General features: G+C 53.2%; 1 protein-coding gene across 3 annotated transcripts in view; it reads right to left on the bottom strand.

Annotated features, from left to right (window-relative positions):
* Nucleotides 1-471: 471 nt before the first annotated feature.
* Nucleotides 472-15,433, bottom strand: part of IL34 (interleukin 34) — a 70,957-nt gene continuing 55,995 nt past the window's right edge. For 2 of the 3 annotated variants that reach the window (XM_033218958.1, XM_033218959.1), the window contains exons 2-7: nucleotides 14,446-14,874; nucleotides 6,592-6,725; nucleotides 4,582-4,659; nucleotides 4,131-4,292; nucleotides 1,441-1,576; nucleotides 474-1,198 (exon numbers count right to left, since the gene is read on the bottom strand). In XM_033218958.1, coding sequence (XP_033074849.1) covers nucleotides 1,008-1,198; nucleotides 1,441-1,576; nucleotides 4,131-4,292; nucleotides 4,582-4,659; nucleotides 6,592-6,725; nucleotides 14,446-14,473 — 729 coding nt within the window. In that variant the 5' untranslated portion in view covers nucleotides 14,474-14,874 and the 3' untranslated portion in view covers nucleotides 474-1,007. Of the gene's footprint in view, nucleotides 1,199-1,440; nucleotides 1,577-4,130; nucleotides 4,293-4,581; nucleotides 4,660-6,591; nucleotides 6,726-14,445; nucleotides 14,875-15,433 lie in introns of all 3 variants that reach the window. The other variant, XM_033218960.1, reaches the window with a different exon arrangement.

Here is a 15,433-nt window from a genome sequence, read left to right on the forward strand (position 1 = left end):
GGCAAGGGTCAAGGCGAGGGGATCAGCCCAACACTGCCTCCCCCAACCCAGGCTTACTCCATCCCTGGCATCCCTCTCATTCCACATCCCTTGGGCAGGCTCCATCTACTCCAAATCCGCAACCTCAGCCCCGCCCCCACTGACTTCCTGCGCTTGGCCACCTCCCATCCCCTCCAGATTCACCCCTGAAGATGCAAAGCAAAGCAAAGCAAAGGAAGCGGGGTGTTTAATAGAAAAAAGAGGCCGGGCGCGGTGGCTCAAGCCTGTAATCCCAGCACTTTGGGAGGCCGAGACGGGCGGATCACGACGTCAGGAGATCGAGACCATCCTGGCTAACACAGTGAAACCCCGTCTCTACTAAAAAATACAAAAAACTAGCCGGGTGAGGTGGCGGGCGCCTGTAGTCCCAGCTACTCTGGAGGCTGAGGCAGGAGAATGGCGTAAACCCGGGAGGCAGAGCTTGCAGTGAGCTGAGATCCGGCCACTGCACTCCAGCCCGGGTGACAGAGCGAGTCTCCGTCTCAAAAAAAAAAAAAAAAGAAAAGAAACTGGAAGAGCATCCGCTATGGCTAGATGTGGCACTTGGCACCGCCCTCTGCCGCCAGCTCCCCAGTCTGCCAGGCTGGGGGGTCCTAGAATGGCCACGTCGTGCTGCCTGTCTCCCTGCAACTCATGGCTATGGCCTCACTGCTGCGGGCCACAGGAGGCTCAGCACCCTCTTCAGGCGGGGGGACAGTGAGGGCAGCGCCAGGAGGGGCCAGGAGCTGTATCCCCCTCCACCTTCAGGTCCCCAGGTCCCCTCCGCGCCAGGTGAGGCCATGACAGCTATGGAAGGCAGGAAGCTGAGCCCTGCTGTGGCACAGAATCCCCCTCAAAGGAAAAACACCCTTCCCCGGGGTCCTCTCCCAAGGGGGGCTCTCACCACCACCCCTCGAAGTCTCAGGTCCAGTTGAACTCCTGTGGGAGCTGGTCTGGCTGCCCCTATCTGCAGTCACCATCCAGAGTGCTCAGGGCAAGAGGCCCTCGCCCTGTGCCCTGACCGGCCTCGCCAAGCCTGTGGAGTGAGGCGGGGAGCTGGGGGACCACGGGGGCAGAGGGTACAGCTGGGTGGCCGCATATTGCAATGAGGGCTCTGGGCAGTAAGACTGAGGACTTGGCACCTCACAGTCCTGCCAGTTTAGGACGGAGCTTTGTTTACCTGCAAGGAATAGGAAAAAAAAAAAAAAATGACTGCAGCAGTGTTCAAGACTACCCTCCCCACCAAACCAAGCCACGTGTGCTTGTCCCTCACCCTACCCAGGGCCCATCCTGGCCTCCAGAAATGGCTTGTAGCCATGGGGAGCAGAGGATATGCCGGGAAGGATGTCGGCCCTGCCAGCTGGCCTGGGCCCAGATGCCCGACCTCCCGCCTCCAGGCCCCATCCCCTGAGAGCTCCTTACAGCAGGAGCAGTACAGCAGCTCCATGACCCGGAAGCAGTTGTCCAGCAGGGCTTTGGGCCGCACCGGCTTCAGGTTCGGCCCTGGGGCATTCAGGAGGGACAACACAGATTCCACCTTGGGGCTGACCTCCACATCCTGGAAAGGAGGAAACCGTCAGGAGCGGTGGCGAGATGGGGCCGCACCCCAGGAGAGCCGTGAGCGCTGTCCAGTCACCTGGAGCTGCCCAAACCCCAGAAGAAGGACCAGACATCCTGTGACTATGAGCCTGGATAGCTATTTCTCACCATCTTCTTCCTGTGGGCATGAGGAGGGTCCCAGATGCCACCTCTCACCCATGCACAACTCAGACGCTTTGCTTTTTTTCCATCCTTGGAAAAATGAGTAAAGGGCTTAGGCCAAGACAGTGAGGAAAGTGGGGAATCTCGCGCCCAGGCACGGCCTCCCACCACTGCGTGAGGACCCCCTGACCTGAGGAAAACTGTCCCTCAGGAAGCAAACACCTCCATCAACTCCAAGGAACAAGAGAAGGCCCTCACAGGGACACTGAGGCTTAAGTCACATACACAGGGCAGGGTGTCCAGCTCCAAGCTGGTGTGGTTTCTGTCCACGATATGCAACAACAGGATCATGTGGGGTGTACCGTGGCACTGAGGGAAGGAAGTCCCTGAACAGGAGGTCAGGGCCACTGTAGAAAGCATTGTGGGAAACGTGGGGGTGATCTTCTGGAAGGGGGCGACCATCCAGGCAGCATGTCCTGGGCCAAATTGTCCCTCTCCTCCCCCAAAAAGCTGTGTTTTTGTCCTACCCCTTGGTACCTGTGAATGTGACCATATTTGGAAATAGGCTCTTTGCAGAGGTAATTAAGTTCAGTATCTTAGAAGGACATCATCCTGGATTTCGAGTGGGCCCTAAATCCAATGCCTGATGTCCTTGTAAGAGAAAGGTCTCAGAGACATGGAAACACAGGGCAGAAAGCCATGAAAAGACTAAGACGGCCAGGCACCGTGGTTCAACCTCTAATCCCAGCACTTTGGGAGGTGGAGGGAGGCATATCACTTGAGGCCAGGAGTTCAAGACCAGCCTAACCAACATGGCAAAACCCCATCTCTACTAAAAATACAGGCGTGGTGACGGGCATCTGTAATCCCAGCTACTTGGGAGGCTGAGGCAGGAGAACTGCTTGAACCTGGGAGACAGAGGTTGCAGTGAGCCGAGATTGCACCACTGCACTGCAGCCTGGGCAACAGAGTGAGACTCCGTCTCAGAAGGAAAAAAAAAAAAAAGCCATCACAGAGGCCAGGTAGGGTGGCTCATGCCTGTAATCCCAGGACTTTGGGAGGCTGAGGCAGGAAGATCACTTGAAACCAGGGGCTCAAGACCAGCCTTGGCAACATAGCGAGACCCCATCTCTAAAATAATAAATAAATAAAATAAAATGAAATAAAAAAGAGCCACCAAGGAGATCAAGGAGTCTCCTGACTTTGTAGGAATTGACAGCCTCCCCACCAGTCTTGTCCCAGGAAAGCTCCAGGCAGCTGCAAAAACAGGTCCTAGTCCCTAAGCCCTTTCACCATCGGAAGCTCACAGTTGGCCTGGGATGTTCTGCCCACAGGCTGGGCCTTGTCAGCAGCTGGCTGGGCTGGGCAGCAGGTGGGTCCCCAGGACAGGTGTGCATCAGAATCCTGAGGAGGGCTGGTGGGGACAGGGATAGGCCCCACAGCACACACGGCCCGCGTGGGTCATCTCGCCACCTTCCTTTTTACTACGACTCAGGCATTTTAGAGGATAATATCCCTGAGGCCTCAGATCAATTTCTCTGAGTGGGGCGGGGATGGGGACCTCTTTTTTCTTTAATTAACTAAAGTCCATAATTTACATTAGTGTTCACATTCTGTGTTGTACAGTTCTGTGGGTTGTGACAAATGCATGATGTCACGCGTATACACCGTGAACGTATTATACAGCATCCTTTTTTTTGTGTTTTTTTTTTTTTTTTGAGATGGAGTTTTTCACTCTTGTTGCCCAGGCTGGAATGCAATGGTGCGATCTCAGCTCACTGCAACCTCTGCCTCCCAGGTTCAAGCGATTCTCCCGCCTCAGCCTCCCAAGTAGCTGGGATTACAGGTACCCACCACTAGGTTTGGCTTATTTTTGTATTTTTAGTAGAGATGGGGTTTCACCATTTGGCCAGGCTGGTCTTGAACTCCTGACCTCAGGTGATCCACCCACCTCGGCCTCCCAAAGTGCTGGGATTACAGGTATGAGCCACTGCGCCACGGCCGCAGCGTTTTACTGCCCTAAACATTCCCCATGCTCCATCCATTCTTCCCCTCTCCCCCTACCCCGCCTCCAGGACCCTCATGTTGCAGAAACAAAGAGGATACGATGACTTGCCCAGGATCCAGAGGGAGAGAGGCAGAGCCTAGAATAGAGTCTCAGAGGCATCGCCTGGGGCCAGTTCTCATGGCCACCACAGCCGCCTCTTCCTTCCGCAGGCCTCTTTTCCCGCACCCCTCCCCCACTTCTCCCATGCCCCTCGGCTTGTGCCCATCTTTCTGTGTGTTCACCCTTTCCCTCACCAGCCCTTGGCCACACCTCATAGATTCATACATGCGCATGCTCACACACACACATGCACACACGTGTGCACACACACGAGCCCCGCCTGCCACCCTTCCTCACGACTCACCGTGAGGCCCTGCTGGACATTCAGCAGCAGCGTCTGCACCTCCTGCAGGTACTTCCAGGACGGGTGGCCATCGAGCAGCACGTCCTGCACCGACTCAGTGGCACTGAGACTCACCAAGACCCACAGATACCGCAGCTCCCGTTCGCTCACCCGGGCCCTCTGCTGCGGAGACAGGGAAGTCACTGCAACCCCAGAGACACAGGCCTCTGGGCTCTGACCACTCTGACCACCCCCTCACCAGGAACTTACCCCTGCATAGGGAGCAGACACAGGCCGTCCACTGCGGACAGTGAACAAACGTGTGCCTGGGCCAAAGGCCAGCCTGCTTTCGGGGCTGAGGAGAGGCCCCAGGCCAGCAGCACCACCTGCCAATCCCAGCGTGCCTCTGAGGCTGGGGCCCACCAGATGTCGCAGGAGGCAGGGTCCCCCCAGCCCAGGAAGGGATTCTTACCAGCCTGGTGACATTGGCGATTCTGAACACCCCCTCGTAAGGCACACTGATCTTGTAGTTGACGGGGAAGTACTGTTTCTAGAAAGGCACAAGAACAAACTATGAGACCAGAAGTAGAAATGACCAGCAGGCTCCCCAACCTCCCAAATGATCCTTTTTTAAGAGTTAGTCTCACTCTGTCACCCAGTCTGGAGTGCAGAGGCAGGATCATGGCTCTCTAAAGCCTCAACCTCCCAGGCTCAAGCAATCCTCCCACCTCAGCCTCCCAAGTAGGTGGGACTACAGGTGTGTGCCACCACACCCAGACAATTTTTTTTTATTTTTTGTAGAGATGGGGATTCGTCATGTTGCCCAGGCTGGTCTTGAACTCCTGGGCTCAAGCGATCCTCCCGCCTCAGCCTCCCAAAGTGCGGGGTTATAGGCATGAGCCACCATGCCCAGCCTCCAGATGAATTTTGATGTAGAAGGAGAGAACTCAGGGCCCAGCCCTTTGATGGCAGAGGTGGTCCTGTGCAGAGAGGTCTGCCTGGCGCCTAACTGGGATAAAAACAATTCACTTTCCTCTGGGACACAGGGAGGGTGAAACAAAATGCGCAGTTCCTATTAAGGCAGAAGTTTCACGCTCAAGAGTGAGGATGCACTACTTCAAGAAAAACATATTATTTGGTGGGTGAGAATCTTATAAAACCTACGATGGTGATGGTTGCACAACTCTGTGAACTAAAAAACCTTTGAGTTGTGCACTTTAAATGAGTGAATTATGTCTTTTATAGATAAATATGTAAATTCTATCTCAGTAAAGCTGTTAAAATAAAAAAGACACAAGCCAAGTGCAGTGGCTCATGCCTGTAATCCCAGCACCTTGGGAGGCTGAGGAGAGAGACTCACTTGAGCCCAGGAGTTTAAGGTTATACTGAGCTATGATCCTGCCACTACACTTCAGCCTGGACAACAGAGTGACACCCTGTCTCTAAAAATTAAATTAATTAATTTAAAAGTTCCATAGGTCAAGCATGGTGGCTCACACCTGTAATCCCAGCATTTTGGGAGGCCAAGGTGGGCATATTGCTTGAGGCCAGGAGTTCAAGACCACCCTGGGCAACATGGTGAAACCCTGTCTCTACTCAAAAAAAAAGTTTAATTAGCTGGGCATGTTGGCACATGCCTGTAGTCCCAGCTACTCGGGAGGCTGAGGTGGGAGGATCATTTCAGCCTGGGAGATGGGGTTGTATTGAGCTGAGATTATCTACTGAACTCCAGCCTGGGCAACAGAGCAAGACCCTGTCTCAAAAAAAAAAAAAAAAAAGTTTTTTAGAAAAGGTAAAAAAAAAAAAAAAAAAGGGCTGGGCACGGTGGCTCACGCCTGTAATTCCAGCACTTGGGAGGCCGAGGTGAGTGGATCACAAGGTCAAGAGATGGAGACCATCTTGGCTAACATGGTAAAACCCCATCTCTACTAAAATTACAAAAATTAGCTGGGCATAGTGGTGCGTGCCTGTAGTCCCAGCTACTCAGGAGGCTGAGGCAGGAGAATTGCTTGAACCCGGGAGGCGGAGGTTGCAGTGAGCCAAGATTGAGCTACTGCCCTCCAGCCTGGCGACAGAGCAAGTCTCCGTCTCAAAAAAAAAAGATGCATATAGCCACACAGACATCTCCACTCTGCAAAAAAAACCAAAGACTCCAATTTCTAGGTCTTTATCTCCTCGGCTAATAAGTGCTTGGAGTTCCTCAAAGAGCTCCAGGTGTACACTCCTGAGTCATAACGGTGAGTGCCACTGTGGAGGTGGGATTAAAGTGAGATCAGAGGAGCGGAAGCTCCAGGAGATGGCAGGAGGGGGGTCAGTAAATGCAGACCAGGTGCATGGGTAGGTTTCGGAGAAAGACAGAGAAACAGGCCATGGTCAGCTCAGGGCTGACACGGGTCCTAGGAAGGGCTCTGAATGTCCAGAGGCCTATGCCAGGTGAGCCCCGGGAAACAGGGACGGACACAGCTGGTGCCCACGTGGTTACCATGTACTGCAGTCGGTTCCTGTACTGCAGCTTGTCCCGCAGAAAACCCGTGACAGTGCACTCCTCACTCTGCGTCAAGGGCCATATCTCCAAACCCTGGTTCCCACAGGCCATGCCAAGGAGGATCCCAATATCTGTGGACCACACCCGACAAGAGCACATGAGCACTCTCCATCTCATCCACGGCGTCCACAACGTGCAAAGCCGAGCACGACCGTCATCCGTTTGCATAGGTGACAAGCACCGATGGGAAAGGTGTGGTGGCGGGCATGGGATCTGGAATGCTTTCCCTGGGGTCTGGCTCCAGAATAGCAAGGTCAGCCAGGCACCAGCAGTCCAGAGGGTCCACATCCACCCCACGCCAGCCACTGGAGCCCCCCTGGAGTCCCAGGGTCGACGTCTGGTCTCCCCGCTTCTCTCGCTCCGTGAGGCAGGCACAACCTCCCGCCCAGGACAGCCTCAGCCCCTGGCGTCCGGGTGACATGTTTTCAAAGCTCGGTGCTGGGTTTTCCAAGCCAGGCATTCAAGGTGATCGAATCATCCTGGATTCTGGTTTCAACTTGACAAATGACTCTTCAGTCATCCACCCCACTTTCTTTCCTGCTCTACCTGATCTTAGCGTCCCTCCCAGCTGCCTATGCCAGCGGGTCTGTCGCATTTTCCAGTCTGGTCATTCTAGGACGTTAAGCAGCTCTCACACTTGGCTGCGTCTCCCTGCAACAAACGAACCGCTGAAACATTACCACCCTTTGCCACTGGAGGTCACTGTGACTTCAAAAATAGCCTAAACTATTTCCAAGTGACTGAACAGAAAAAATAGAAGAGAATTCGCAACAAATATGAATAAAGGTTAAGTCCATTAGAGCAGAAAGAATAAAACAGAAGTAGGCCAGCAACTACCCAAAATATCAGACTCACTAACTAGATAAATAAATTCACATTAAAACAGTCAGATATAATTTTTTTTTTTTTTTGTCACCCTGGCTGGAGTGCAGTAGTAGGATCATGGTTCACTGCATCCTAGAACTCCCAGACTCAAGCGATCCTTCCGCCTCAGCCTCCAGAGTAGCTAGGACTACAGTTACACGCTACTACACCTGCTAATTTTTGCATTTTTTGTACAGACACGGTATCGCCATATTGGCCGGACTTGCCTCGAACTCCTAAGCTCAAGCAATTCTCCTGCCTCAGCCTCCCAAAGTGCTGGAATTATAGGTGTGAGCCACTGTGCCTGGCCCATTTTTCATATATTCAAATGAAAGTTTTTGTGTTTGTGGTTTTGGGTTGTTGGGGCTTTTTTTTTTTTTTTTGAGACAGGGTTTTGCTATGTTGCCCAGGCTTGTCTCCAACTCCTAGTGTCAAGCAGTCCTTTCATCATGGCCTCCTGAGTAGCTGGAATGAGAGGCAAGTGCCACTACACCCCGCTTCCCAGCCTTTTTTTTTTTTTGAGACGGAGTCTGGCTCTGCCACCCAGGCTGAAGTGCAGTGGTGCGATCTTGGCTCACTGCAAGCTCCGCCTCCCGGGTTCACATCATTCTCCCGCCTCAGCCTCTCGAGTAGCTGGGACTACAGGTGCCCGCCACCGCGCCCGGCTAGTTTTTTGTATTTTTAGTAGAGACGGGGTTTCACCGTGTTAGCCAGGATGGTCTCAACCTCCTGACCTCGTGATCCGCCCGTCTCGGCCTCCCAAAGTGCTGGAATTACAGGCTAGAGCCACCGCGCCCGGCCCTCTTTTTTTTTTTTTTTAAGACAGAATCTTTCTCTGTCGCCCAGGCTGGAGTGCATTGGCACAATCTCAGCTCACTGTAACCTCCACCTCCCAGGCTCAAGCAATTCTCATGCCTCATGCCTCAGCCTGCTAAGTAGCTGGGATTACAAGCAAGGGCTACCACACCCGGCTATTTGGTATTTTCAGTAGAGATGGGGTTTCACCATGTTGGCCAGACTGTTCTCAAACTCCTGGCCTCAAGTTGATCTCCCTGCCTCTGCCTCCCAAAGTGCTGGATTTACAGGCATGAGTCACCATGCCCAGCCATACACCCAGCTCATTTCATTTTAATAATTAATACTTGATGTTAGTCAAATAGTGCTGTCCTGGAAAGCAATTTAGCAATTTATGCTATTAATGGATTTAATAGTATCTGCACTCTTCAAACCACTAGGCCTCAAAAATGTCAATACCTTTTCACCAACAAAATTCACTTCTAGGAATAAATTGGAAGAAAAGTAAAAAAGATATAACCAAAAAATTATGAACAAAGATGTACAGAGCAGCATTTATGTCATAACAGTGAAAATATGGAAATGGCCTAGATGTTCCATAATAATGCATGTAGCCAATAAAAATCACATTGTCAAAGATACGGCTGTGCTATGAGAAAAATTAGATATGCTTAGTGAAGCTTAAAAATAGCGTGACTCAAGACTATCTGTGTTCCTACCATGACTACCAAATCTCTATGGGAGATTTTCTCACGTTTTTCTTTTCAAATAAGGCTTGCTTTGTTGCCCGGGCTGGAGTGCAGTGGCACCATCATTGTTCACTGCAACCTCGAACTCCTGGGTTAAAGCAATCCTCCCTCCTCAGCCTCCCAGTAGCTGGTACTACAGGCACCACCACCACACCCAGTTAATTTAAATTAAAAAAAAAAAAAAATTTGTAGAGACGAGGTCTTGCTGTTTTGCCCAGGCTGGTCTCAAACTCATATGCTCAAGTGATGCTCCCACCTTGGCCTCCCAAAGTGCAAGGATTACAGGCATGAGTCACCACACTTGGCCTTGGCCTTTCAGGACATTTTTTATGTTCTCTAATCCATATCTATTATTGTTACAGACAAAAAGCAATAACCATCCTCTTTTTTTTTTTTTTTTTTTTTTGACAAAAGCAGTCAGGCAGGCTGAGTCACCTCCCGAGCCACCCCCAGCTATGAGTAGGAATTACTGATTGGATTTTCCCCACTCCCCAGCATCTGGGTAGACTTTGTTCTTACAGCCCCTCTGGTCTGAGCCACACCACCTATTTGCTACCTCCCCACTGCCTTCTCCAAACCTGCCCTGCTCAGGCCTCCTGCCTGGCCTTTGCCACTGCGGGACCTCCCACCGGGAGTGCCCTTGATCAGCTCAGAGCCTGAGGCCTCCTCAAGCCCTGTACCCCACATAGCCACACATTTTTTGCTAAGTTGCAAGTTTGCAATCTATCTTGCACTTCCTCTCTCTCTCTTCCCCTCTACCTGATACAGTATTGGGCCAGAGGGACAGATAAACACAAACTGAACCAGTGTTTGGCCCTTTTAACATCTGCTTGCTTTCTGTCCTAAGTCCTGAACCCCTTGCCTTGGCACCCACCCTTGCAGGTCAAGATCATCCCTGCCTCCTAGGCTCATGCTTTGCCCTGCACTGGGTACCCTCTCACACTACAGACCTCTTTCAAAACCACCCGGAGACTCTTCTCTCTCCCAATCACCCCGCCAGGGTCTCCCCTGCCTGCACCAGCCCCCATCGGTCTCTGTCTCCAGCACCACCTTCCCCATTCACTCATGACCTTGACTTTGGTATGTGAATCCATAACACAGTTAAACACTGCACAACCCAGCGTGCTGAGCACTTCACATGTGCATTTGGGGATTTGCCTCAAGCAGTAGAAATGGGAGCAGACATTGGCATCCGTTGCAGAGCTGGTTAAGGCACAGGTCGTCCTGCCTGCCACAGAGTCTCTGCTCAACCAGTCGAGGATGTGGCCAGAATCTACCTTTCTAACAAGGTCCCAGGTAAAGCTGTGTGGCTGGGGGTCTGGAACCACAGACCTAGAGCAGCAGCAGTTGCAAGCTAGTGTCCCAAGGGCCACCTCTGGTCCACAGGGATTTCACATAACAATTAACACTTTCAGCTTTTCTTTAAAAAAATCATTATCTCTGTCCACACTGGGTCTTTTTTCCTGTGTGGTCATCACCATTGGCCGTCTACTCCACCCCTCAACCCTACAGCAACTGCCCTTCTCTGTGTCCCGTTCTGGGGCCTTGGGGACCCGGCAGCTGTGGCCTCAAGGCAAGAACTGTGCCTTGGAGTGACACTGAGCCTCCCAGCCTGGCATGGTGGGCACACAGACTGCCCTGGAAAAGCTGTCCGCAGATGATCTGCCTCTCCCCCAACTGGGCAGCCTTCCTCTGAGACTGCAGCCCAAACATCACTGCTAAGTGTAAGTTTCCTTTTTTGCTGCCTCCACCCACCCAGAGAAACAGGTTAACAGACAGGGACCAGGCAAGGACAGCACAGCCCCAACCTCAAGGCCACTGTCCCCCACATACTCTGTACACCAGGAACCCCACAGCCAGTGCCACCCCTGACCTTAGTCAAGAGACCCACCCTGCCTTTGTCTTAGCCCAGAGGTAAGAACCCACAAGACAGGCTGGGCACGGAGGCTCATGCCTGTAATCCCAGCACTTTGGGAGGCCGAGGTAGGCGGATCACCTGAGGTCAGAAGTTCAAGACCAGGCTGGGCGCGGTGGCTCAAGCCTGTAATCCCAGCACTTTGGGAGGCCGAGACGGGCGGATCACGAGGTCAGGAGATCGAGACCATCCTGGCGAACACGGTGAAACCCCGTCTCTACTAAAAAAATACAAAAAACTAGCCGGGCGAGGTGGCGGCGCCTGTAGTCCCAGCTACTCGGGAGGCTGAGGCAGGAGAATGGCGTAAACCAGGGAGGTGGAGCTGGCAGTGAGCTGAGATCCGGCCACTGCACTCCAGCCTGGGCAACAGAGCGAGACTCTGTCTCAAAAAAAAAAAAAAAAAAAAAAGTTCAAGACCAGCCTGGCCAACATGGTGAAACCCCATCGCCACTAAAAATACAAAAATTAGCCAGGTGCAGTGGCAGGTGCCTGTAGTCCCAGCTACTCGGGAGGCTGAGATATGAGAATCATTTGAATCCGAGAGGCAGAGGTTGCAGCGAGCTGAGATTGCGCCACTGCACTCCAGCCTGGGCGACAGAGTGAGACTCCATCTCAAAAATAAAAAATAAAAATAAAATAAATAAAACAAACTGCCAGACAGAGAGGAGGCTGAAGAAAGATCCGTGTGAGTACAGTACTCCCTTCCTTGTTCCCTGGCCCTGGGTGGGGGGCAGGAGGGGCCTGCCCCCTCTCTGAGATGACCCCATGTGCAGTGACAAGTGGGGCTTGTCACCGCCAGCCCCGGGGACCAAATCTGAACCTGTGCAGTGGGTTAAATAGCATCTCCTCCAAATCCACACTCACCCGAACCCCAGAATGTGACCTTGTTTGGAAATGGGGTCTTTGTGAAGTAGGAGGTAGGACCAACTCCAGAGGTGGAGTCCTGACACTGGACCAAATTGAGGACTACTGAAAACAGGGATGGACGGGGCGGAAGCAGCATTCCAAAAGACATGCCCAGCAGTGTGCTATGTCAGTTTACCATTGCCATGGCAATGCCTGGAGTTACCGCCCCTTTCCATAGCAATGACCCAATGGCCCAAAAAGTTACTAGAAATGTCTGCATAAACTGCCCCTTTATCTGTATGCAATTAAAAGTTGGTATAAATATGACTGCAAATGGCCCTAAGCTGCTCCTCAGTACGCTTCCTCTGGCACAGCCCTGCTCTGCAGGAGCTGGCATGGAGCTGTAACACCTCTTCAGTAAAGCTGTCTTCTCCTACCCACCAGCTTGCCTTGAATTCTCTCCTAGGCAAAGCCAAGAACCCTTGCAGGCTAAGCCCCCTTGGGGGCTCAACTGTCCTGTGCCACTTACAGGCGTTATTAAATGACGGATGTCAAGATGAGGCCATCCTGGATTTAGGAAGGTCCCTAAATCCAGTGACTAGTGTGCTAGGAAGAAGAGGAGCGGACACACAGACACGCAGAGGGAAAGACCACACAAAGACAGAGGGAGATCTGAGTGACTAGGCCACAGGCCAAGGAGGCCAGGAGCCACCAGGGGCTGGAAGAGGCAAGGGAGGCTCCTTCCCAGCACCTTTGGAGGGAACACAGCTCTGCGGGCACCCTGATCTCACACTTCCGGTCTCCAGAACTGTGAGACCATACGTTGCTGTTGCTCTAAGCCACCCAAAGCATACTAATTGGTTATGGCAGCCCACCTTCCTCAGCACCCCAGTCCCTGGGCACCAGCCCCCACCTAAATCTGCTGCTCTCCCTCTCCCTCATCCCCCAGCCAGTCCTTGCCTGGTCCTAAGACCTGCCTCCTGGAGCTTTTACCCCTCTCCCTTGCTTTTCTTTCTCTCTTTTTCTTTTCTTTTCTTTTTTTTTTAAAGACAGGGTCTCACTCTGTTGCCCTGGCTGCAGTGTAGTGATGTAATCCTTGCTTACTGCAGCCTCAACCTCCTGGGCTCAAGTGATCCTCCCACCTCAGCCTCCTGAGTAGCTGAGATTACAGATGTATGCCACCACACCGGGCTAATTTTCCTTTTTTTAGAGATGGGGTCTCACTATGTTGCCCAGCCTGGTTTCAAACTCCTGACCTCAAGCCATCCTCCTGCCTTGGCCTCCCACAGTGCTGGGATCACAGGCGTGAGCCACCAGCCCAGCATCCCTTGCCTTTCATCCGCACCTCCGCCTCCAGAATGACCCTTATTCCCTCCTGTGCAGATGGTGACAAAAGCAACTCCTACAAACACCGCCAGACTGATCTTCAAGAGCAGAGGAACTCCCAATCACGACGACACCCCCACCCGGCTCTCAAATCCTCCAGGGCTGCCTGCTGTGGGGAGGGATGCATGCTTTGCCTGGCTTTCAAGGCCTCCGCCAACTGGGTCCAAACCAGCTCCCAGCCTGGCCTCACCATCCCACCGCTGAACCTTTGCTCACACTGGCCCCTCTCCCTGGAACACGGGCCTTACGACCCCAGGTCTCCCTGTGTGAGCACCACCCCACCTTCTAGACCATTTCCAGCAGCGCCTCCCCCACATTGCACCCCTGCTTCTCATGACCTAGGGGCTTCCAGAACATTGGGTCCAGCTGAGTCCTTCCACCCGTCCCTAATGTCCCAACCCTTTGTTGTATATTTTCACAAGGGCCAGGGTGGACCCAGCTCTTCTCTGAATCCCTTGCAGGCTCATACCCCGAACCTCAAACAATTCCTGAGCACTCAACCCTGTGCCAGGCGTTGGAGACAGAGGCACGAGACAGCAAGGTCCTTGTTGTCATGGCAGTGACTCTGCAGTGGGCACGTGGGAGGCACCAGAAAAATGTGTTGAATTTGAGTCAATTAAATTGAATCTTGGAGACAGGGGATCTTGGTCTGGCCTCCCACCCAGGAGGCATGAGAGGCTTCCAGATCCTTTTTTTCCTTTCTGTCCTCATTTCAACTTATTTTTCTTTTTCCAACAGTGTTATTGCTCTGCTTTTTAATTCTGTTCTGTTAGGAGGGAGGGTCGGAGGGGAACAGGCTGCCTTCTCCAGGCACCTGGCTGCTCTTCTGCCATGGGTCTTGGATCCCTGGACACTTTCACCAGCCCCTGCCCCACCCCCCACCGGCCACACCCAGGACTCTGCCTCTGCTGCCCGCACGGGGCTCCCCAGCGCCCACTAGCCTGGAAAGGTGAGATGCTGCCACCTATCCCCAGTGCCTGCCCCGACCTAAGGCCACCCTGAAGACCATGCCCACCAAGCCAGAACCGCCCACCCAGCTTGCCCGTCAGAGCCCGAAGTCAGCGGCAGACAAGGCAGAGAGTGGCCGTGGGAATCCCAGAGGGTGCCTGCAGTCTGACTGTTAAGCATCGCAACTTCTCACCAGCAAGAATGCCCTGGTTGCTATGGTTACAGCAGATCCTGGAGCTAGGCCAAGCCCTCCCAGGGCAGGTCCCCAGGGACCCCCCCAGTACTCACAGCGCAGCCAGGCGAAGCCCCGGGGCATGGTGGTGTTCCTCGTCCCCCTGAGAGCTCAGGCGCTGTCCCCAGCAGTGTGTCCACAGAGGCCTAAGTACGGCCTACATGGCCTCGGGGCAGCAGAGGTGGCCACTGAGTCAGGGAAGGGCTGGCCCTGGAGGAGTGGCCAGGCTGCAGGATCGGGCAGGTGCCCCAAGGGCAGCAGCTGCCCTTATCTGCCCAGCAGCGTGGAGGACAGCCTGGGGGCGGTGGCTGCGAGTCCCATGGCAGCCCAGAAGCAGATCTGAGCCGGTGGCTTGGGGGGTCTCTCGGGGTCTTCCTTTCCAAGGAGCACGAGGAGAGAGTCCCTGGCAGGCCCCTCGGAATCTGGGGCTGGGTGACGCTTTCTCTGATTTCTCCGACTGCAGCTGCTCAGTGTGAAATCTGGCTCTGGGAAGAGAAAGGAGGAGAGAAACTGATTATGTAAGAGCAGCACTGCCACTCAGCCATCAGCCACAGTGCACACCGCACCCACAGCCTGCACAGGACCACCCGGCCCTGGCAGCTGGACACGGCTCACATGAGAAATGACTTCAGAATGTCCCAGCAGCCCTGGCCCATGAGTGAGTTACGATGACACCAGCTGGCAGCCTGGGGCCTGAACAAAAGCAGGACCAACGAATGAACAGGTGGTTTGAGTTCACACACTGAGGGCCGTGGTAGAGTCCATGAATGACTCAGGCTGCAGGACAGGTTAAAAAAGCAGATGAGCTCCCACTCCGAAAACAATGCCAGACGTGGTGGCTCAGGCCTGTAATCCCAGCACTTTGGGAGACCAAGGTGGGAGGACTGTGTGCGCCCAGGAGTTCGAGACCAGCCTGGGCAACATTACTATGTTCCCATACCTATGTTCTTACTAGACCTCATTTCTATTAATAAAAATAAATAAATAAATAAGAAAAAATAATTTTTTTTGAGACAAAGTCTCACTCTGTCGTCCAGGCTGAAG

This window comes from Trachypithecus francoisi, unplaced genomic scaffold, assembly GCF_009764315.1.
Source record: "Trachypithecus francoisi isolate TF-2019V2 unplaced genomic scaffold, Tfra_2.0 Lachesis_group10, whole genome shotgun sequence".
NCBI lineage: Eukaryota > Metazoa > Chordata > Mammalia > Primates > Cercopithecidae > Trachypithecus > Trachypithecus francoisi.